The sequence below is a fragment of the Schizophyllum commune genome, assembly GCF_000143185.2.
Source record: "Schizophyllum commune H4-8 unplaced genomic scaffold SCHCOscaffold_5, whole genome shotgun sequence".
In the NCBI taxonomy this organism is placed as follows: Eukaryota; Fungi; Basidiomycota; class Agaricomycetes; order Agaricales; family Schizophyllaceae; genus Schizophyllum; species Schizophyllum commune.
The window spans coordinates 826,569-847,309 of record NW_026089542.1 but is presented as its reverse complement, the minus strand read 5'-3'; the positions used below and the strand labels follow the sequence as shown (position 1 = coordinate 847,309).

At 59.6% G+C, this 20,741-nt stretch overlaps 11 protein-coding genes across 11 annotated transcripts; 3 read left to right on the top strand and 8 right to left on the bottom strand.

The window, feature by feature from the left end:
* Nucleotides 1–1,738: 1,738 nt before the first annotated feature.
* On the bottom strand, nt 1,739–3,123 carry SCHCODRAFT_02501021 (carbohydrate esterase family 4 protein; the record flags this gene model as incomplete). The annotated part of the gene is made up of 6 exons (XM_003036444.2): nt 1,739–1,977; nt 2,033–2,109; nt 2,161–2,239; nt 2,289–2,544; nt 2,595–2,863; nt 2,913–3,123. The coding sequence occupies 6 exons, from the start codon at nt 3,121–3,123 to the stop codon at nt 1,739–1,741; spliced, it is 1,131 nt and encodes a 376-aa protein (XP_003036490.1).
* A 679-nt stretch (nt 3,124–3,802) lies between these two features.
* SCHCODRAFT_02497817 (uncharacterized protein) lies at nt 3,803–4,853 on the bottom strand (the record flags this gene model as incomplete). The annotated part of the gene is made up of 3 exons (XM_003036443.2): nt 3,803–4,468; nt 4,519–4,701; nt 4,755–4,853. 3 exons carry the CDS (start codon nt 4,851–4,853, stop codon nt 3,803–3,805), a joined length of 948 nt encoding a protein of 315 aa, XP_003036489.1.
* Nucleotides 4,800–6,114, bottom strand: SCHCODRAFT_02250582 (Rap30/74 interaction domain-containing protein). Its single transcript, XM_050342196.1, has one exon. It carries the CDS (start codon nt 5,933–5,935, stop codon nt 5,072–5,074), a length of 864 nt encoding a protein of 287 aa, XP_050200418.1. The 5' UTR covers nt 5,936–6,114; the 3' UTR covers nt 4,800–5,071.
* Nucleotides 6,115–6,202: 88 nt separating this feature from the next.
* On the bottom strand, nt 6,203–8,234 carry SCHCODRAFT_02747350 (uncharacterized protein). Its single transcript, XM_003036442.2, has 4 exons — nt 7,910–8,234; nt 7,810–7,854; nt 6,871–7,758; nt 6,203–6,811 (listed from the first exon to the last, which is right to left on the bottom strand). Exons 1-4 carry the CDS (start codon nt 8,157–8,159, stop codon nt 6,441–6,443), a joined length of 1,554 nt encoding a protein of 517 aa, XP_003036488.1. The 5' UTR covers nt 8,160–8,234; the 3' UTR covers nt 6,203–6,440.
* Nucleotides 8,235–9,027: 793 nt separating this feature from the next.
* On the bottom strand, nt 9,028–10,384 carry SCHCODRAFT_02501161 (uncharacterized protein; the record flags this gene model as incomplete). Its single annotated transcript, XM_003036441.2, has 3 exons — nt 9,028–9,540; nt 9,593–10,029; nt 10,090–10,384. The coding sequence occupies 3 exons, from the start codon at nt 10,382–10,384 to the stop codon at nt 9,028–9,030; spliced, it is 1,245 nt and encodes a 414-aa protein (XP_003036487.1).
* Nucleotides 10,385–12,232: 1,848 nt separating this feature from the next.
* Nucleotides 12,233–13,532, bottom strand: SCHCODRAFT_02687422 (uncharacterized protein; the record flags this gene model as incomplete). Its single annotated transcript, XM_003036440.2, has 5 exons — nt 12,233–12,625; nt 12,776–12,999; nt 13,049–13,133; nt 13,193–13,257; nt 13,307–13,532. 5 exons carry the CDS (start codon nt 13,530–13,532, stop codon nt 12,233–12,235), a joined length of 993 nt encoding a protein of 330 aa, XP_003036486.1.
* A 1,841-nt stretch (nt 13,533–15,373) lies between these two features.
* On the top strand, nt 15,374–17,074 carry SCHCODRAFT_02501065 (uncharacterized protein; the record flags this gene model as incomplete). The annotated part of the gene is made up of 9 exons (XM_003037799.2): nt 15,374–15,422; nt 15,511–15,630; nt 15,682–15,830; nt 15,883–15,964; nt 16,018–16,048; nt 16,177–16,239; nt 16,293–16,332; nt 16,387–16,475; nt 16,651–17,074. 9 exons carry the CDS (start codon nt 15,374–15,376, stop codon nt 17,072–17,074), a joined length of 1,047 nt encoding a protein of 348 aa, XP_003037845.1.
* Nucleotides 17,075–17,822: 748 nt separating this feature from the next.
* SCHCODRAFT_01074711 (uncharacterized protein) lies at nt 17,823–18,268 on the top strand (the record flags this gene model as incomplete). The annotated part of the gene is made up of 2 exons (XM_050340975.1): nt 17,823–17,897; nt 18,023–18,268. Coding segments are annotated over 2 exons (321 nt in total), but the record flags the coding sequence as incomplete, so codon positions are not given.
* A 514-nt stretch (nt 18,269–18,782) lies between these two features.
* SCHCODRAFT_02501094 (uncharacterized protein) lies at nt 18,783–19,017 on the bottom strand (the record flags this gene model as incomplete). The annotated part of the gene is made up of 2 exons (XM_050343105.1): nt 18,783–18,842; nt 18,928–19,017. Coding segments are annotated over 2 exons (150 nt in total), but the record flags the coding sequence as incomplete, so codon positions are not given.
* Nucleotides 19,018–19,034: 17 nt separating this feature from the next.
* On the top strand, nt 19,035–20,198 carry SCHCODRAFT_01080870 (uncharacterized protein; the record flags this gene model as incomplete). The annotated part of the gene is made up of 7 exons (XM_003037798.2): nt 19,035–19,140; nt 19,201–19,258; nt 19,308–19,439; nt 19,493–19,507; nt 19,581–19,698; nt 19,740–19,942; nt 20,060–20,198. 7 exons carry the CDS (start codon nt 19,035–19,037, stop codon nt 20,196–20,198), a joined length of 771 nt encoding a protein of 256 aa, XP_003037844.1.
* A 132-nt stretch (nt 20,199–20,330) lies between these two features.
* SCHCODRAFT_02499043 (uncharacterized protein) lies at nt 20,331–20,531 on the bottom strand (the record flags this gene model as incomplete). Its single annotated transcript, XM_050343085.1, has 1 exon — nt 20,331–20,531. A coding segment is annotated over one exon (201 nt), but the record flags the coding sequence as incomplete, so codon positions are not given.
* Nucleotides 20,532–20,741: the final 210 nt, after the last annotated feature.

Genomic DNA, 20,741 nt, shown 5'->3' with positions numbered 1-20,741 from the left:
AGCGTCAAGCGACCTCTGGGAACGCCTTGCAACGCCCTGGTGTAGAGCGGCGCGATTATTCAACAGAAGCGTGAGAGCAAAAGGTGCCGAGAGGCAGTAAGTCAGCAACCAACAAGGCAACCGCATGTCGTGAGGACAATAGGCGCCCGCAAACAAAATCTGTATTACAGCCCCCGGGCTTTGCAGAGTGCCGAAATCAACGGACGCGTGCCGTTTTGTCGAGGAAATAACCGCAAGAGTCCCTGAGGGAAAGATGGTGCGACATCCACCAAGAATACGACGGTAGTGCGGAGTGATAGGCTCGAAAGAATACGTGAATTGCACTCGAATACCGACGAAGTTCTGGTGCGAGGCGGATCCTGATACGCGCCGCAGAGACGTGCGAGGAGGTCGTTCATAGGGCAGAAACGTCAAGATATAGAGGGTAAAACGCTTGAGTCAGAGCTAAAAAGCGAATAAACGAGCGAGCGCCTTCGGTCTTCTGGTCCGCTTGGCGCAATTGTCTGGTTCTGGCGCCGCCAGGGTTTGTGCGCGCCGAACTCCGTGTAAAAGCCGCCTTGGAGGCAGTACAGAGAGAGACCATGCGGCCACGACCCTCGAGGCCTGAGCTCCTCGAGACTGAACATGATGGTTGCAAGTCAACGATGAGAGCATGGGAAATCCCGAACGCGACCCGCGTGATCGCATTTCCAAAAAAGGAAGGCCTTTTGAAACTGATGCGGTTCCCACCTCACTGTCGCCATCGAGACTCGGCATTCGAGATAATGCAGTCGAGGAAAATCCATTATACTATGTACAACCGACACCCGTGGTTTTTCTTCCTACATGTACAGAGAGGCGGCGTAAGCAGAGACATGTACAGGGGAGCATTATAAGTTACGTTCTGAATTACATGTACGGTGGTATCGTCATGAGCGAGCAAAACCCAAACCAGTACCGTCCATGCATGCAGGAGAGAAGAGAGACTAGAGACACGAGAGAGAAGTCCGAAGAAAGAGGAGTAACGACAGCGAAGTCAATGTCATTGACCGACAGTTAGATAGATGGATAGGGGTACGCGCGTAGCGTAGGCCGTATCGAACGGAAAGGGGGTAGTGCGGTGCGGTGCGAGCATCGGTAAGGATACTGGGCAGCGGCAGCGGCAGTAATGGCGTCTCGTCGGCGACGTTGACAAAAAGGAGCGGCAGGATTACAATAGTCAGAGTACTATGTAGATAGCGGGCAAACGGGGCAGGTATGCGGGTGGGGTAGGCAGCGGGCGGGCGGGCAGGCAGCGTAGTGCGGCTGCTGTTATGAGCAGGTATGTGGATAGACAGTTCGGGCGCGGGCGTTATAAGATGGTTGGATGATGGTCCTGGTAGTATCTCTCATGAGCGGATGGATAAATAGATGGAGGGCGTTCTAGGCGGACGGAGTAGGTCCTTCCTGCAGCGGGCCAAATCAGGCCGCGAAGAGGAAACCAGCGAGGACGGAGAGGATGGCGACGTTGAGCGGGGTCTGGAGGGCGTGCGCGCCGTTCGAGTCGCCGGTGGTGTCAGCGGCGGATGAGGCGGAAGCCGCGGCAGAGGTGGCATGGCTGGCGCTGCCAGAGGCCTTGGTGGACGAGCTGCCGTGCGTGCCAGTGGTGGAGGAGGAGCCGCTCTCGGTGGTGCTATCGCTATCAGAGCCCGACTTGGTCGTAGAGCTATTGATAGGAGCCCGTTAGCGCGCCGCAATCATCTGTTACAGGAGTGGCCACTCACTCAGCGTCGGAGGCAGATGCCGAGCCAGTCTCGTAAGGCGCGAGGATGGAGGTCGAAGTGACATCGGCGGTGTTGTCGTCCGAGTTCTGGTAGACGTGGTCATACGAGCCAAAGTCAACAACAGACACGAGGTCCCAGTTGTTCTCCTTCATGACGGGATAGGCATCCATGAACGCTTGCACCGAGTCCAAAGAAAGCTCGTGCTCGAGAACAATGAGGCCCGGCGACTTCGGACCTGCGACGATTCATTAGCACTGCTCAGCACATCATCTGATGAGCGCTCGACGTACCAGTCAGCCAGTCGTGCATGGACGAGTTGATGGCCTGCATCGTGGTGCCGCCAGTCGTCAGACTCCAGTCCTCAGTACTAGGGAGTAGTCAGTTACAAGCGATAGTAGCTGCGCAGCGTGAAACGCACTCCTGGTTCCAGAGGATGGCCTCGAGACCAAAGACTTCCTTGGCGATAGCGAAGACGCGGTTGTCAGAATCGCCGTAAGCTATAGGTGCCGTGAGCAGGGGACCAAAGGGAGATGCCGCAACACGTACGAGGGCGCCAGTAGCGCGGGATGCGGCCACCAGTAGCGTCGGAGATGATCTGCAACGTCCAGCCAAACTGTGCGACGAGGTCCTCGTTCGAAAGCGAAGACATGTGCGGGTGCGTGTAAGTGTGCACGGCGATATCGTCGCCCGAGTCGAAGATGCGCTTGAACTCATCCGGGTAGTACGTGATGTAGAGACCGATGATGAAGTGAGTCGCGGCCTGCTGCTGCTCCGAGAGGAAGTCCATGAGCTTCGTCGTACCCTGCGAAGACGCGTCAGCGATCAAAGGGGAGCGGGTGGCAGCGGGCGCACATCGTAGGGGCCATCGTCGAAACCAACACCGAACTTGCCCTCGGGCGCGTCCCAGAGCGTGCCGTCCGCGCGGCACTTGTAGTACGATGAGCAGATCTCTGGGCCGTTGGGGTCGCTGCCCTCGGGATAGACGGGGTTGTCGTTCTGGACGGTGGTGGGCGGGAAGTCCGGGATCTTGCCCGCGTCCTGAGCGGCCTTGAGCGCGTCGAGCCAGTCCTGCGGGATCTGATCGGGGGTAGGCGTGCCGGTAGGGTATGCGTGCGCCCATTCTACGCGGAATGAGCAAGGGCGGGGGAAGGGGGGAGAGGGGGAACGCACCAGGAGTCCCATACTCTGCCGTGTTGCCTCCATCCTGGCGCACAAAGAGTCTGCGAACCGGGTGGTCATCATCGTGGTACCATCGCTTGTCCGTGCGGCGGCGAGCGACGTGCTCGTGCCCTTCGTGGGGGGTAGTTGGGGTAGGGGCGAAGAGCGCGGACGCCACAGTAGACGCGCAGAGGATAGTCTGCGCGATGCCGAATGCCTTCATATCTGCTGTTGACCCGCTGAGGAAAGGAGAATGAGCAGAGCGGAGATGTGCGCGGGCGCCCTTTAAGTCCTGCGAGCACACTTCGCGGCGGGAGAAGGCAAGGCGCGGGGCAGCCGGAGGACGGGCATATCACGCCGCGCTACCAAAAGCATGGACGCACCCCCTGTCTTCCGAATCCGTTTGAACTCGGCTTCGATCAAGGGAAATCAAATATCTTTTTACTCAAAATGAACCGCCGCTCTGATTGGCGCTAATCGCCCGATCAGCCTCGAGAGCAGACTGGCATGGCGTCCACTCACCGTGCGACACCGAAAGACTCCACAAAAACGGCCATGTCCCCGAACGTACCATGGGCAGCAGCAGCCCGAGCCCGCCCCCAAGCCGTCTCAGACCCCGGCGAGTCCGCTCGATAAGAAAAGATCACAAAAACCTCACCTTCCCGCTCGCTGACCGCTCACCCGGCCCGGGTCGAGGCAAGGCGCGAGGACGAACAGATGAACCACACACTCGACCTTCCGCGACGGACGATAAACCAAGAGGTTAATAATACACACACATAATTGAAGGTGCAGTATGGACGAGGAGTACACAGGCGGCCTCCCGAGTCCGCCTCGAGTAAAACCCCCACGGCCAACCACGCACCTCCAAGCCCGTCTGCCAGCCGAACGGGATCTCTACTTCACGCCGCCGAAGGAGTTACCGGCGGCGCAGATCCAGGCTCGCGATATTGTGCTTTGAGCACCAATTGCCCAGCCTTCAACTGCGCAACTTCTTTCACAAGTCGCGTGAAGTGGGCCTTCACGCCCTCGTCCTTCAGGTAGGGTGTAAAGTGCTGGATGCACTCGCGCGTCGTCACCTTGTCGTGCTCGCGTAGCCAATCGATGACATGACGGTCCTCGAGCGGCGCAAGCGGGGCGTGCTTGCGCTTCTTGGTGCGTGGTGGCGCGCCAGGCGTCGGCGACTGCCCATCCTCTGGCGCCTTGCGCTTGTTGGAAGACGCTTGGCCGTTGGCGACGGGGCTGCCTGCCCGACCTCCGAAAGGCGATCCACCGCGTGCTGCACCCGCAAGAGGACTGCCTGCTCGGCTTCCAGAGCCGCTTGGGACGGTCTGCTTAAACTTCGGGCTGGTGGCTCGCATGGCGACGATGGAATGGCCTCCGAGAGATGGCGACGTCGGAGTAACAGGTGAGCCGGGACGAGAGTCATGAGGCGCGTTGGCAGGGCCCGCCCCGTTAGTCGCAAGCTTTGGTGCTTGAGGGGGCTGTGTGGGCGGTTGACCGGGGGGAGGCTGTGTGAGAGGCGCCTGCGAAGGAAGCAATTCCTCCTCCTCCGACTCTTCTTCTTCCTGCATAAATTGTTAGCCCATTACTCTGACATGACATGGACGACGCGTACCGAGCTAGCATAGGGATTTTCATCGTCGTCGCTTTCGTACGCATTATTGCCCTCGCGCTGGCGGATCATCCGCTGCATGCGTTTTGCACTCTTCGAGATTTTCGTGGGCATCTCATCGTCGTCCGCATCGATATAACCATCGCGCATCTTATTCGCTTGGATGTACTCGCGCTTGAGGCGCTCCTGTCATGATCGTCAGCGATAGCGCTAAGGCGCAAGTCAGGGTGTATACGAACCTCAACCTCCTTCGCCTCTTCGTCATCCTGATCAGCAGGATCGACGGCTGCTTGTCCGTCATCGTCGGCGACATCATCCTCGTATAGCATTTCGTCCATGTCTGCATCGGCGCCTAGCTCCGCCTCCCTCCGCCGGCGAGCTGCAGCGGCGTCCTCATCGTCGTCGCCGTCCCCAAACAAGTCGGTAGTTCGGCTGACCGTCTGGAGTCGCCGACCACCGGGCCCTCTACTCTCGCCGTACTCCGCAACGCCAACATACCGCCCCTCCCTCTGCGCATTGAAGAGCTCCTGGGTCGCGGCTGATGGTGCATGACCCGTCACCTTCTGTAACCAGGCAGCAGGGTCGCGCTTCTGCTGCTTCTGGTACTGCAACGCCAAGGAGTGTCAGCCCCCGCACTCCGCCACACAAGCACAGCACGCACCTCCGCCTCGACCATCGCCGTGTCCGTGGGGAACGAGTGCTTCAGCCGCTTCGAGAACTTGTACCACCGGTGCACCGGCACGAACTGGAAGGTGTTGTTCGCAGCGGGCATGAACGCGCCGATCTGCTCTGCGCGGTTCATGTCCTCCAGCTGGCCCACCCACACCTCGCCCCCGGTCGAGTCCTCGAGCGTCCACGGGTAGCGCTCCTCCCTGCGCAGCGCGCGCACCTCCTCGGGCACCTTGAACACCTGCTTCGTCTTCTTCTGGAACTTCTTCCGCCCGCCATTCGCAGCGCCCTTGCCCTTCGCAGGCGCGCCGTCGCCGTCCCGGATCGGGCGGCCCTCCGCGTCGACCATGACCTTGCGCCCATCAGGCCCGAAGACGGGCTTGCCATCTGGCCCGCGCATGAAGTCGACCGCGACAGGCGCGTTAGACCCCGACCCGTCGTCCTCCCGGCGCAGCTCTTTACGGTTGAGCTTGATCGGCGGTGCCCACGACGTCAGCTCGATCGGCGTGCGCGAGTCGAGCTTCATGATGTCGTATTTCCAGCCATTGAGCGCAGAGGACATGAGTTTGAAGTCCTGATACGGGTGGTCGTCTGGCGGAAGTGTGATCTCGTCCTCTTCTGGCTTGGCCTTCGAGGAGGGTAGGATGGGGACGAATTTGTCGACAAGCTTGCCATCCGGGCCTATCTCCTTAGGCCGCTGGATGGGCTTTTTCTTGGGATGAAAGATGTTGATGGGTTTCTTTGGCGCCATTATGAAGACTTGCGGGAGGTTCTAGTAGGGTATATGCGTGATTCGTGAAAGAAACTGAGGTCGTGTGGGGAATGATAGCGTGCAGCAGCACTCCGGCGGTCACTAGCTCGGCGCAGAGAGCAAAGGTAGCCGACTGGACCGCGAGACGGTGGTGGTCGATGACAAGAGCGTGGCGAAACAGTCACCCGTGTGACGCAATCCTGCAATCTCCGGCTGTCCGCGCCGACATGCCTTTGTTCTCTTTTGAGAGCAGCGAACAAGGCCTTCTTTATGGCCGACGTCAAGGACATGAATTCAACGATACTGCTACATGTATACACATCACGTTCTAGCTAGCACGAAACGGTAAAGAATTGGTATTCGGCTCGACTTCGCGCAAGTGAACGTAGGACCGCAAATAATAGAGAACACGAAAACGGCATGCCAGACCTGGGAGAAGAAGCCAAGCCACGATATACGACAAGGAAGAGAGGAGTAGAGGTCATGCTAGTACGTGAAGGATCATTTACTGGCTGGGGACAGTGTCCGCCCGACCGTTCGCTGGTTGAGGGGCGGCAGTGCCAGGGGGTGTAGGACCCGACGGCGCGTACCCGTTCTGCGACGAAGGAGGGCGCGAGATAGGCGTATGCGACTGGGGAGGGGCGCTACCAATGGGCTGCGCCTGGACAGCAGTCGCAGGGGCCGGGGCGCCTGCCACGTAAGGGGGCATACCAGGCTGCCCGTAGATGACATGCGGCGGCGGTTGCGCCTGGTACTGGGCAGCATGCGGAGGCGGCTGCCCACCACCGCGCATGGCATCGATCTCCTGCCGCATGAGCTCCATCTCCCTCGCCATGTCCGCCTGGGTCTGCTTCATCTGCTGGACAAAGTCGATCGCTGCCACATGGCATGCGTGAGCGCCATGTTCTACCAGCCGCGTGCAAAAACGTGCTCACCCTTGCTGAGTATTTCCCACTTGCTTGCCTTCATTCCGCGATCGGCGGGAAGCTGGTCCCGGAGCTCATCGAACAGTTCTTTCATCTCCTTTCGACGCTTGCGCTCAGCAAGCTTGTGCGAGACGCGCAGCTCAGGCGAGCGCGAGTACGGCGTCGTATTGGGATCCTTGGGCCTATTATTGAGTGCATTGGCAGCTTCAGCCTCCGCAGGCGAGAAACCGTCCTGCGAGCCGCGCTGACGCGAACGCAGCACGCGCTCCGTCGTTGACTCGGGCATCGACATACGCCTGTCGGCAGTATACACGGGCTGCATCATCATATGCGGGTGGGTAAGGTGCGTAGCGTGAGCGGGATGAACCGCTTGAGAATGTACGGGTGGCCCTCCAGCCTGTGGTGATCCTTCAGGGGCTTGTTGGGGATGAGCCGTGCCCGGAGGCGGCTGCTCCTGGCCGGGCGGCGGCGCCCAAGGGTACTGCTGGCCGGCGACAGGAAGCGTGTATGTGCTGCCGCTCGACACACCAGGCGCATATACGCTTGGCGCCGAGTCGCGCCTTTCGCCCGCCCACCATGGGCGCGCCTCGGCAGTCGATCCCCGCCGGTCATTGAGGTTGAGCTGACCGATGCGCGCGTCGACGGCGGAGCCGCGGCGCTTGGCTGCGGGCGCGTCGGGGTCGACGTCCATAGGGGTTATGCCACCAGGGCCGACCAACTGGGGGTCGATCTCTCCGTTTCCGGGGTGCGGACTGCGGTCTCCGGACATTTTGCGCTTTGTTCCCTGGGGCGGATGGGCGTCGGCAGCTGAAGGGCGCCTGGAAGGATAGTCTGGACGAGACTGGGACGCCTGCTGGTCTCCACGCGAGCCCTCGGAGGGGGTCGAAGTCTTGGATCCTGCGCTAGAGGTAAACAACGAAGCCCGATTTGCTGCATCTAACGACGCACTAGGATCCTGGGAAGGGTGCTGGTCTTGTTGGCGGTCGTCGCGGGCTGAAGATGATGGGGTAAGCCAAGAAGCGATGGTCGATAAGGGCGGGATGCATACGCGTTGCGTCGCCAAAGACGTAGGATGGCGCGGGCCTCGGTTCTGACATATTTCTTGGATCTGACTGGGAGTGGTCTGGGTAGCGTATGGATTGGTATGCCTGCTTGGGGCTGGCTGTGACTGCAGCTGCGTGGAGGGACGGGTCTGTGATGGAACCGCGGCGCTGGTTCTGGAGGTACTCGAGCGGGGCAAGGGGCGTGACTCTAGACGAGGACGGCTGGTCGTGCGCGCTCGTCAGGCCGTTTTGCATGCTCAGCTGGACGTGGGCGTTTGCGACGTCGCTGCTGTACGCGCCGGGGACAGGCAATGGAAAGTGAGAGAAGAAATCAACGAGCGGCCAACATGATCAAACTCCCCCGAAAATGCCACGTGCTCTAGCCCGCCGCCACCGTGACTACCATATATGGCTAAATTAAGTCCTCTACGCCCTGCTTCGAAGTACAGTAGCGTTGCGGATGATACCTCCCGGAACCTTTACCATTCGTACCGTGAGTGGTGCGGGACCCCTTCCAGACGAGGTTCGGAAACAGTTTCTTGCCACTTTGTGGCGCTCTGCGGCGTCGTCACGTGATTTTCTGCCCGCGCGTTCATGAACACTCTCTTCGCCTTGAAGCGCATAGTACAATATCCTGCTCCACATATTTGATCTTACCTTCATGCCAGCCTGTGCGTCAGAAGACCCGAGCAGAGAGGAATCCGCCGAGCTTTCCGTGGGCAAGCGGCTTCATCAAGCAAATCAAGCACACACGTGACCACCAATTGATCACGAACTGCAGGAAAACCGTTTACATTGCAGCTACCTACAAGGGAGGGTGCCAAACAGAAAGCTCACGTCACGGAAAGTCCTCAACCGTCCAACGAAGCCTGCTAGCCGCCTCAGCGTCGCACTGAGCGTCGACGCCACATATTGCGTATGGTATGGTACCGACCCCGCTCAGCCCTTGAAGGGGGTCCGGTATGATACCAGTACGAAACCGGTTTCGAACCAGTAACAATGGGTGCTGGTAAGTTTCCTAGGGTATCATCCGCAACGCTTCGAAGCCTCAGGCTGGCCCGACTGACTGCAGCCCGCTCCCATCCTTTCTCCCGATGAATCCTGATAGCCCGTCCCAGCACTTCTATCCCACGAGCGCAGTAGCTGCCAGCGCTTCCCGTTGCCCCTCCGTCAGATCCACCGTCCGAACATATTGCGCGCGCAGGCTGTTCCTCGTCGTTCGCCCGCGCGCGACGCCGCCGCCAGCGCCGCTCATCGCGAGCCTCTCCAGCGCGTCGTCCGTGGCAGCCATATGGCGCACATATGGCAGGTAATCAAGGAACAGTGCCTCATCCCCGCCGGCACTAGCGAGCACGGGGATGCCACGCAGTCGAGCGACGCGCTCCGCGTTCTCCACGCGAGCGCGGAACAGCGCACGCGCACCGTAACATGCGCGCGGACGTGGCGGCGATGACGGCGGCACATCCACGCCTGGCCCACGTGCGGCGCGTGCAGACAAACGTGCCGCCGTGGCCGCGAGCTCGCCCACGCGGTCGCGGAAGGCGACGTCCACGTCGGGGTACGACGGCAGGTCGAAGAGCACCTGGTGCCCCAGCTCATCATCGTCGGCAGGCGCGCTACGAGCCCAGGGGTCAATCTGAAGGAAAGAAGTGAGAAAGTTCGGACATCGTAGCGAGGGTAGGACACACCTGTCCCAAACTGCGAATGCACGCATGCGCATCCATGAATGACAGCAATTCAGAGTGCACCGCCTGCCGCCGCCTATGCACCGAGCGAGCAGCCGCCGCAACGACCGGGTCTCCCCCACCAGATTCCTCCGAATCCTCCCAATTCAACACATCCAGCTCCTCTTCTTCCTCCCTCTTCCTCCCCCCCGCACGCGTCGTGCAATGCAGCTGCAGCGCGTTGATCGCATGCCGCAGATCACAGCCAGAAGCCGCTCGCGTGTCCTCGGCGTCGAACCGGGAGTCGCAGAAGCGCGCGATGTCTTCACGCGGCACCAGGCGCGCGTGTTTGTAGCACAGAGATTGCAAGAGAGAAGTCGCTAGCGGGGCTGGGCAGCGCGAGAAATGCAGGACATGTTGCAGGGGGATGTCGTAGGCCCACAAAGGCACGATCGATAGGTCTGCGAGGCGCGCGCGCATCAGCTGGCAAACCCTGGGCTAGCGGCGGAGATATCACTGACCGTTGCACGTCAACACCACTGGGCGCCGGCTCGACTTGATGAACGTGACGAGGGAGGGCCAAAAATTCGTGTCCTCCTTGAACAGGATGTCGACCTCTTCCAGAAGGATGAGCGACTGCCGGAACGTTGCGCCATTCTCTTTGGAAGCAGGCGGCGGCGAGGCAGCGTCTGCAGCCGGCGAGGCATCGTCCGCAGGCGGCTCCTCGTCGGCTGCCTTCCCCTTCATCAGTGCCGCAAAAGCGTTCTTGGCCTTGGTGCCACCCGCCAACGCGTCCGCCCTTGCCTGCCGTACCATATGGTTGCGACCGACATTGCCAACCAGATGGTCGACTGAGGCGCCGTTGCGACGTCCGATGCCGGGATAGACTTCGAAGACCTCGAAGCCAAGCTCGGCCGCGCAGGCGTAGACCGCCGCTGTCTTCCCACTCCCGGAGGGGCCTGCGAGCAAGATGGTGTTACGGACAGGTTGGGTGTAGGCAGAGTGGGATGCGGTGCGGGAGTAGGTGCGAGCTTCGAGTCTGCGTTCGAGCCTGGCGGTACTTGTCGAGCGAGCGGCGAGTCCAGCTGAAATCGAGTCCGCGTCGAGATGGCGGGCCTCCGACGGTCCACCCTGCGCGGCCCGCGTGACGTGACCGAACATCAACCGTCGCGTTTCCTAATCGGAGAAAAGTGAGAAAATTCGCATCTACGACCTCCTGTACTTTCTATCTCGCGATCCGCTGCAGCTAGCGCCTTCGGACAAGGTGCGTTTGGAGCGTATCCTCCAAACTAAGAGGTCCCCGAGGTTACAAGTCTTTGCAATTACTCATTCCTTTACTATCCCCTCCGAACTCGCTGGGAAAGCGTGACACTCCGGCTCTAACAATTGTGCAGCCACGAGTTCCTCTCCGTTTCTTGTCGTTCAAAGACTCGATTGAAGGGTGTGGGTAGGCCAACCTCTCTGCCAACTGACTAGTCCCTCCCCCTCCTCGCTCCCCTCCTCTCGATTTTACTCTGCTTGTCACCCTCCTCTGCCACCAGCGCCCACCATCACAGACCCCGCTCTGGCCATTGCAAATTGTCCGTTAAATACAATAATTGTTGGTCGATGGCTATTCATCCCCGTCACAGGCCGTTCGAGGGTCGGCAAGTCACGCCATGAGCCTGGTAAATCACACCGCAATTGTTGGATGGCTCCCTTCCGTGGTACGAGCTCTCATTTACCTTCCGCGAGCTGATCCGTAGCTGATCGAGACCTGGCCATGGGTGGGGAATATAAGGGAAGAGTGTGAGGTGAGTGCACAATCTGTATACGAGTCTCTCTACACAATGCACACAACAAGTGCAAGTACAAGGCAGGCTACGAGCGTACAAGTCTCAAGACAGGCTACGGGCACAGATACAGAAGGTAGGTGGCGAGTGGGAGAGAATGGACGGAGCGCAGGGGGATAGACAGTGTAAGCGAGGTCTCAACGGAGGTTGACGGATGAGATGAGAAGGGCGAGGTGAGTTTGGATGTTGAAGGTGAGAAGAGAAGCCAACGGGTGAGATTAGCCGTGGTCGAGGCTGAGGGGATGGTTGAGATCCAGTCAGAGGCGAGAAGGTGAGAAGACTGAGACGGAGATGAGAAGACCGAGACGGAGGTGAGAAGACCATGGGGCAGATGTTGAGATAGTAGACATATTCGAGACTTGGCCGAGGGTCGAGGTGAGCATGTCGAGGGTCGAGTCGAGCATGTCAAGGGTCAAGGCACATGAAACAGAAGTCGGGTAGAGTAGAGTCGAGACTTGTTGAGTTGCCACAAGGTCAGTAATAAGCAAGTCGAGACTGAGCAAGCGAGTCAAGACTAAGTGAGTCAAGAAGGAGCTTGACGAGTTAAACAGACAAGGTCATATTGCATAGTACATAGCATGACACAAAGGATACTATAGTTCAGAAGGCCAGACGAAGCAGTGCGAAAGCGCTCGAGGTTGGGAAGTCAGGGAGGCGCTCAAGGACTTGGCAAGACGCTCACAGCCTCAGCAACAAGCTTGAGGGTTAGCCAAGTGCTCGAGAGCCGGTCTAGCTAGTCGAGAAGGTTTCGGGTAAGTAGGGCTGCCCAGACCGCATCACCTCGCTCGGCGGACGAAGATTCATTGCTATATTGTTCGGAGGGCTTCACAGATCACTCGGAGGGATGCGGGCACCGTGGAATCGTTTGGGAGGCGATGGTCAGTGAAGGGGACCTTCGAGAGGTGGAGGAGAGCGCCGGGGAGATTGAGGGAGGGTTGGTAAGCTTGGGGTGATCGCTGGACAGCTCGGGATGAGCACCGGAAGCCTGAGGCGAGGCAGGTTCGAAGAGGGGTCGCACTTGAGGCGACAAGCGAGGGTAGATGATAAGCTTGGGAGTGGAAGAGGAAGCGAGGCCCGAAAGCAAAGGCGACGGTGAAGGTCGCAGTCGGGAGTGAGAGCGAGGGCGAGGGTCCCACTTGGGAACAAGAGCGAGGGCGAGGGTCGCGCTTGAGATCGAAGGCGAGGCGATTGACTTGAGGGTCATGGCGAAGGCGTGGGCTGCAGACTGGAGGGAAAGACGAGGAGTGAGTGTTCAATTCGCGAGCAGGAAGCGCATCACGTACCTCATTACCCCGCTCGGCGGATGAATTTCTATTGCTTCACGACTTGAATCGACGGGAGAGCATCGGGACTGTATTTGACGCGTGGGAGTCACGAGGAATAGTTGAAGTGAAGCCGAAGTCATTGAGCTTGCACGACATGTCGAGCGATGCTGAGGGGGTGGACGACTTGCAGATGGCGCTGGCGAGCTACCAATCGAGTTGGCGCGATAAAGACGGTGCTGCCGAGTCGGTGACGGCGTGAGCGAGTCGTTGAGCGAGAGCGCAGGCTTCGAGGGCCAGTCTTGATTGCCGAATGTCGATCCACCGCCGCGGACTTCTGGAACTTCTTGAGCTGTCGGCTCTCGCATGAGAAGCAGAGGACGCACCGTATATCCTCTCTCGGCGGAAGAAGATGCATTGCTTCAGCATTTGATGAGGTGGTTGGCGAGCACGAGGGTGCGAAGCGGGGGACTGTATGTTCGTGGGTGATCATACGAGTCATGGGATGGCAAGGCCGGCAGTCGGCAAACGGGAATTTGGGCCGCGAGTCTCCCAGCCTCGTTCCACGAACGAATATCATCCGCGCCGTCGTGATCTGGGCACTTGTAAGCGTCGGGATAGATCGCAAGAATCGCATTACGCACCGTATATGATCGCTCGGCGGACGACAATGCATTGCTTCAGCGTTGTATTCGACTTGAAGATGGCGTGCGGTGACGAGGGCGGGTCCCGGTGCTTTCGAAGACTTCTGACAGCAGCGAGGGACAGCTTGACGACAAGGAGACAATCTAGAGCAGAGTGAGCGCGGAGTTCTGGCCGAATGAAGGGTAGCTCGTACCGTATATGCCCGCTCGCCGGGCGAAGATTCATATACTCATCGACTACAGCGGTCTGCGCGTACCGGATTGCTAGTTGTCGAAGGCCGAGCGTTGGGCCTTGTGCGGCGATCAGGAGACGTAAAGCTGAGCGAAAGCGCTCGCAGCTACTGTGAGATCGACGCCGAAGACGAGAAGACATGGGAGGAAGGACTCGGCGGCGCAAAGCGCCGCCACGGACGGGAAAGGCGGGCGGTGAGGCGGGCGGTCAGCGGTCCGAGAGCGCACGAGAGCGATCGAAGACCCAAATTCCGGGCGTTCAGGGTCGCGGACAGACGGGAGAACCTCCCAAAGTCGGAAGGTTTTGACGAGAAGCCCGTCGCAGTCAACAAATCAGCAATTCGCCCCTTGCCTAGAACATCTCCCTGCGGGTGCCTGAGTTGAGGCGATCTTGTTCTTGCCAATACACGTGTTTGAGCAGCGCGATGCTCAACGCAGAGGTCGCCGCTAGAGGGCTTGTCCCGCAAAGTTTTCTCGCAGCGAAATGAGCAAAATAGATGGAATTTAACATATGACAGTCGGACTGAATGAGAAAAGAGGGCCTACGACATCTCCAAAGACACCTGCGCAGCGAGGAGGCGGTCGACGGGGTGGCGCGCAGACACGGGGAACGATGGTGACGGCGGAGAACAAGCAGCGCGCGCCTTGAGCGCCGGGCGCTTACCGGCTTCCGCCCCGCGCCCCCGGTCATCGGCAGTTGCCGACCGCACTTCCCCCGCCCCGCCTCTCGCATTCTGTGACCATCGCCGTCGCCCCCCGCAGTTCTGACGACGGGGTCCTCGTCGTTGGATGTTTTCCTCGCCATCTCCGACGTGAGGAATGAGCAGCACCCCGAGATTCATCAGAACTTGACCAAAGACACGCCTACCGCTTCACGACGCGATCTCGGGCGACGGCACCTATCCCCCATTACCCCCAGCACCCACGATGGGTCCAGCCATATACCAGGCGCATCCCTGAAGCATTTCCGGACGTACAACTGGTGTCGATGGCCAGAGAACGCGTCCTCTCTTATCGTTTCTGAAGATCGAAGCAAGATGTATGCACACCCAGCCCAAATATGGTTGGCAAGTCGTCACTTGGGTGAACATATCTTACCTCTAATGATCGAAGGGGGGAACATAGGAGAGCTGATTTCTGCAAATTCGATCCCTCTCCACGGCATACCGAGGTCTGTAGGACGTCGGGAAGGCCGCTTTCAATATGTGGCGTCGCTTTTGGTACGTTCTTGCATTCACCGCATAGGCCTTCGCTGACTGGATAAACACAGATAAATTGTCTGCGAGTAGTATAGATGTGACGTGGGACGTTTGGGCGCTCTCGGCGCAATAGCCAACTCGCAATACACATCGTCTCCTCGTCCACCCGCATCTTCCCCGTCGCGAACGTGTGCTATACACGACACCTAGCCCCCTGTGCGTCAATCCGGCTACACTATCTAACATTTTTAGCGCATCACGACGCTCCCCGGGCTCGACCCCCGCATCCAGTCCGGCGAATATCCGCTCGCCGCCATTCCGCTCCCCGAAGACTTCCTTCGCTTCACGGTACGTGGCTCCTTCCAAACACAACGCTCCAGACACTCAAATATCGGATCAGAAGTTTCGAAGGCTGATGCGCGCCGGCGGCGGCCTCGGCGCGTCCGCGCCCACTCTGCTATCCTCACCTTGGCGAGAACAATGGACCAGCCCCATCGTCCCCTCACCGAGGACCGACAACCATCTTGACATTGACGCATACACGTGCCGCGTCACTACCGGAGCCTTGAGGCAGCGAGTCAATGAGGAGGACGGGCTTTTGGTGCGCTGCCCCTCCGCCCGGCTCAAAGCCTGCTAAATGGAGAAACGACGTGATGGCAGCGAGTTCGACTTTTTCCCGGTCTCTGGTGCGTCGCACCCGCGCCACGTCAGCACTGCCACGTGTCACGCGACGTCCAGTGCGCTCTCTTTGACCATACTGACGCTGCTGCCCAGCGGATGCGGTCAAGTGGACGCGATACAACACCCAGCAACTTGCGCGCCACCCAACGAACAGTTCGCATAACCCCCCGTACTTCCCCGCCGGGGGCCACGTGCACGGCACTCCAAGCCCGGGTGAGTAAGTCTCGACGCATTTTCTGCGCGCTCTGGCTGACAATCGCGCAGGGGAGCGGCGGAAGATTGAATGCGCGCTCTCCGCGCATCCCCCCAATCTTCCGACTTTTCAGTGGGCGGGTCCCGGTCGCGGACCGCCGAGGTCTGATCCGGAAATATGCGACGCCGGTCTGGAAGATTGGGCGACGACTGGGCACGGCGTTGGGCCGTTTTCGAGGTATAAAAGGTAGGGCATCTGACCGCTCCAATCAGCGATCCACTGCCTTCCTCACACTGTCCTACCTTCCCTTCTCTCCGACCTCTCTTCCTCAATACTTCCTTACTCTCGTCCTATGTGAGTCCCCCAACCTTTTTCTTTTTCTGTGTCTTACAACCTCTTTCCTTCAGGTCAAACAGCCCCTTCGGCATTGACTAGTAAGTACGTCTTTCTTAATCACTATCACTTGTCATACTCACCCTACTCCTTATTCAGGCGCTCTACGACTCCTTGAAGCGCCCGCTTGCATTCCTACGAGCGCTCTACACTTTTGCTGATCGCTTTCACAGCCTTCTCGCAACGCGCACCATCAATCGACACCAAACGCACTTGTCGGCTTTAATGCTCCTCGGGTACGTCTATCGATTCTCTATCTATCTAATGTGCTTCCTAACTCATTGGACAGTGATAGCACTGCACGTCTCTGTCTGCCCCTTGCTCGCCGGGTAAGGACGGGCTGGATTTCCGACGTCGTGCCACCCTGACCGGGCGTGCTCTAGGCCATCACGTCTACCGCCACGACTCGCGACTACCGCTCTCATCTCACCATCATCAGCGTCGACGCCACATTCATCTTCTGCGCCTCGATGTGCGCTCAGCAGACTTGCAACTGCAGGTCGGGGGTCTCTGCGGACATGGTCGATCTTTTCGGCGACCCTTGATATCCCTGACTCGGCGCGTCTGGCACTCCGAGCGACGCGGTTGGCGTTGTGGTATGCGGTGAGCACGACCCTATCACTCGTGCTTTTGACGTGCTCGAGAAGCCGCTTGACGACGTTCGGTTTGGAGCGGGCCGCCGTACGGCCTCCGACGACGGCAGGGCTGCATGCCGTCTCTGTAGAGGAACAACAGGACGGTCTCATTGGCGTACCCATCTCGGTGAGTCTGCGCTTTTTCTCACCGCCAGCTGCACCCGTACTCAACGAAGGCGTAGATCGCGATGTTACCCTAAAGCCCCGCCCCCTTTTCCTCGCTGCCGACGCGACTTGGAAGACGTGCGAACGTTGTCAGGTCGGTGAGCTAATTCCCCTCCGTTGCGTCTCGTGGATCACCTCAGCGCAGGCGATGAGCGCAGCATTCGGCACGCCGTTGCCCGCCCCCTCCTTCCTCTACGTCGGCGTCTGGGATATCCCCGACTGTCGTCGTCACCACGCGCAACGATCCAGGACACCTCCCCTCTCCGTCTAGGCCCTTTTCCCGGGTCATTCCGACAGCACGGGATAATGCAGGGGGCCTTTTCCTCGAATCTCGGAGGCCCAGGGTACCCAATCCGATCGTGATAGCGAACTTGGGGTGAAGGGGGACTGGTGAGTCAACAAACGCGCGTCGAGGGCGATGCCTCTTTGCATTTCCCACCTTCACGTCGTGCTGACTCGTTTTCAGTTGCCTTTTCTTGGACACCCGAGCCGTCGGAGGCATTCACGCACGCTCTCGGGTGGAGGGCGTAATGAGGGTAGTCTATCCTCGGTCTTGGCGGGTTATGCTCGCCCCCCGAGCGCACCCAAAATCCCTCTGACCCCCTTCCGAAGTAAATTATCGCCATTTCCCGGTCCGTGAGGCGCACCCGCCAGCTCCCTCTGCCGATCTAGGCGAAGAGGGAGGGGTATATCTCTTCCAAGATTGGAGAAGGGGCATTACTGCGCGTCGGTGAGTAATGCTCATCATACATCAACATCGCCGACCCCTTCCGCCATGAATTCCCCTAGGTCCCCCGCCCGCCGGAGGCATGCGTGCGCTTCCCCTGCAAGCTTAAGCGGTGGGGGAGGGGCCCTCCCCGCTGCTTTGAGGGAAAGGGACGCGCTTGGAGGGGGGATGCTGGGTGAGTTATGCGCCTTTCTAATTTTCTATCTCTACAAATCGCCCTCACTGAACCCATTTTCAGATCAGGCTTAGTCGCCAAAGGCACACGCGCGCTGCTTCGGGCGAAATATTCGGTGGGGGAGGGGTCTCGCCCCCATCACTCTCGGTGAGAGCGATATGCGGAGGCACTCCGGCGCGGAAGGGGGGTGATGTTATTGGTGAGCTGATCCCTTTACCGCTCGCGCTCCCCCGCGATGAAGACAACGTCGAGGGTGGGGTACCTCAACCCCTACTGTCTTGACCTCATCGTGCTGACCCCGCTTTCAAAGGATTTAGAAACAACTTTTCGCCGACCCCGAGCCGCCGGAGGCATGCGCGGGGTCCCTCGGTGAAGGATGCGAGGAGGGCAGGGTGCCCTCCCTTCCCTTCCTCTGTCACAAACGGAGGAACCCCAGTTTACGCGACCGTCGGCCAACATTTTGGCGAGGTCGAGCCGCCGGAGGCGCGCGCGCACCCCCAGTGAAGGCTGCGAAGAGGGTGGGGGCCCTCCCCCTTTTCTCCAACTTGAGTCACGATGGGGGTGTCTTGAACCCGTGTAAGACGGCTTTTGCTGAGTCCGAGTCGCCAGAGGCGTGCGGGGCCATCCCTCGAAGTGGGATGCGACGAGGGTGGGGGACCCCTACGTCCGCCGTCTCTTATCATAGGGTCCCCCTTCGCATTGTTTTTGAGCGACTTTAGGCGAGTTCGATGGACCGGAGGCGAGCGAGGGCCCCCTCGTTAAGGAGTGCGATAAGGGTGGGTCTTCCTCCCTCCCCCTTCTCATGTCTTAAGCGTACTGATTTCCCCATCGAGATGATCTTCGACGGCGGCAAGCCGCCGAGGCGTGCGCGTGGCTCTTGGGCGAATGCCGCGAAGGGGGAGGGTCTTCTCCCACCCATTTGATGAGAAGGAATGGCTGCGGGCGCGTTTGAATGGCGGAGGGAGGGAGGGGGGAAGTTGTCGGTGAGTTATGCCCCTTCCTGGTTTTTGGTCAAGCTTACTGGGCCCCATCTTCGCTAGATTGAGCCGCCGGCACGCTCACACTGATCCGAGCGAGTTACGCGATGGGGGAGGGGGTCGCCCCACCTTTGGGAGAAGTGGGTGAGGCCCACTTGGGCTCCTCGGGTGAGGAATACGTTGAGGGTGGGACTCCCTCCCTCTACTTCCCCCTTGCCAGAAGCTCACTGAGCCCCATTTTGCACGCTAGTTGGACGACTTTTCAATGACCCCGAGCCGCCGGAGGCACGCGCGGGGTCCCTCGTTGAAGGATGCGACGAGGGTGGGTCACCGTCTCACCCCCTTACTTGTCATGAGGATGACTGACTATCTTAAACAGGATATTTCGGGCGCCCTTGGGGCGAGGGGGAGCAGCCGAAGGCGCTCATCAAGGTTGCGCGATGAGATATGCGACGAGGGTGGGCTACCCTCCCCCCGCCCTTCTACTCGCAAGAAGCTGACTTGCCCCCCTTTCGCAGGATTCCGAACGCCTTTTCGGCGAGGCCGAACCGCCGGAGGCGAGAGCAAGGTTCCTAGGTGAGATTTGCGACGGGGTGGGGGGTCTCCCCCTCCTGAAAATTGTCAGGAGCGCGTCAACGCGTGAAAAGGGGACGTTTCGATGGGATAGAGCCGCCGGAGGCACGCGCGGGCGCCTGAGTGCGCAATGCGAAGAGGGTGGGGGGTGGGGCACCGTCCCTCCCCCTTCCTTCTTTAACGCGTACTGACCTTGTTCCCGCCGGCATTCCGGTGCCCCTAAACCGTTGAGCGCAGTCGCGCGCTCCCTAGGTGCGTTCTGCGTGGAGGGTAGGATACCCTCCCTACCCCACTCTTACTATCGACGACTGACCTCTGTGTACAGTGCGCTCGTGACCGCTGGGCGGCGGCGGTCAATTCGTGCGTTCGCTGTGAAGAAGGCGATGGGGGAGGGGACTTCCTCCTTCCTCCCCCGCGAAGGTAGCTGTCATACCATGTCGGCGGTGAGCTGTCTTTTGCCACACTCATTCCCTCCGTTTCCAAGTCCCCCCTCCTTCCCACCTCTTTCCCCTCCCTCCCCCCTTCCCCTATTCTCCTCCTCTCCTCCTTCCGCCCTCCCTCCACCCTTCCCCTTCCCCTCCTCTTCCCTCTTGCTCTCATCGACACCCTCCCCTTCGATATCCCTTCATTACCCCTCCCCTTCACGACACGCGCCACCCTCAACACGATTCTTAAGCCTGGGAAACCGTGAGGTGGTGCGCGACTGCGAGGGAGGGGCGCTCAGATTTGGGTTGGTGCGCATGGGGCGTGGTTGGTGTGCTTGTGGGGGCGTGCTTTCCAACTCACCCACTAACGAGTTTTCAGTTCCGGGCGCGATGGAAACAACCGCGTTGACGCGCTATCCGCCTTCGTCCTTCGCGAGGGGGGAGGAGGGGGAGGGGGAGGGGAGCGCGCGCTTCGGTCTTCACGAGCGAAGGAAGGGATTGCAGGAGGGTATTCGTAATGAGAAGAAGGCGAGGTGAGTGCTGCGCGTCTTTCTGTCAAGCCACTAGGGCTGGGGTGTCGACTCGCGCTCGACGACGCGACGCCTCTGCAAGCGTCGGGTGGGGTGTTCGAACACTTCTGACTACGTTCTCTAGGTGACGCGATGCACGACGCTTAGAACAAGCGGACGGGCTTGCCCGTGGTTGTCTTGGTGTGCAGCGACCTGACGCTTTGCCAGTTCTTCTTGAGGAGGGAGACCAAAAGGTCGATGCTCAGACGAAGGGAGGGTTAGTGGCAAGCGCGCGATTTTGGTAGAGTGCGACTTGAACAGGGTAGGATGGGCGAGCGGGGATGGGATGCGATGGATTATGATTGGTAGCCCGCGCGGGGGGAAGTGGGGGAGGGGGGTGTTGCTCCTACTCACGCTTGACAGGGTGTCGAGCGAAGGGGGTGGTTAGGAATTCCGAGTAAAGTGCGGCTGGTAGTAAGCGTCGACTGAGCAAGGTAGGATACGCCTCACGTCCCGAGTCCGCTGCTAACCCTGCTTTCAGGTCCCTTCCCC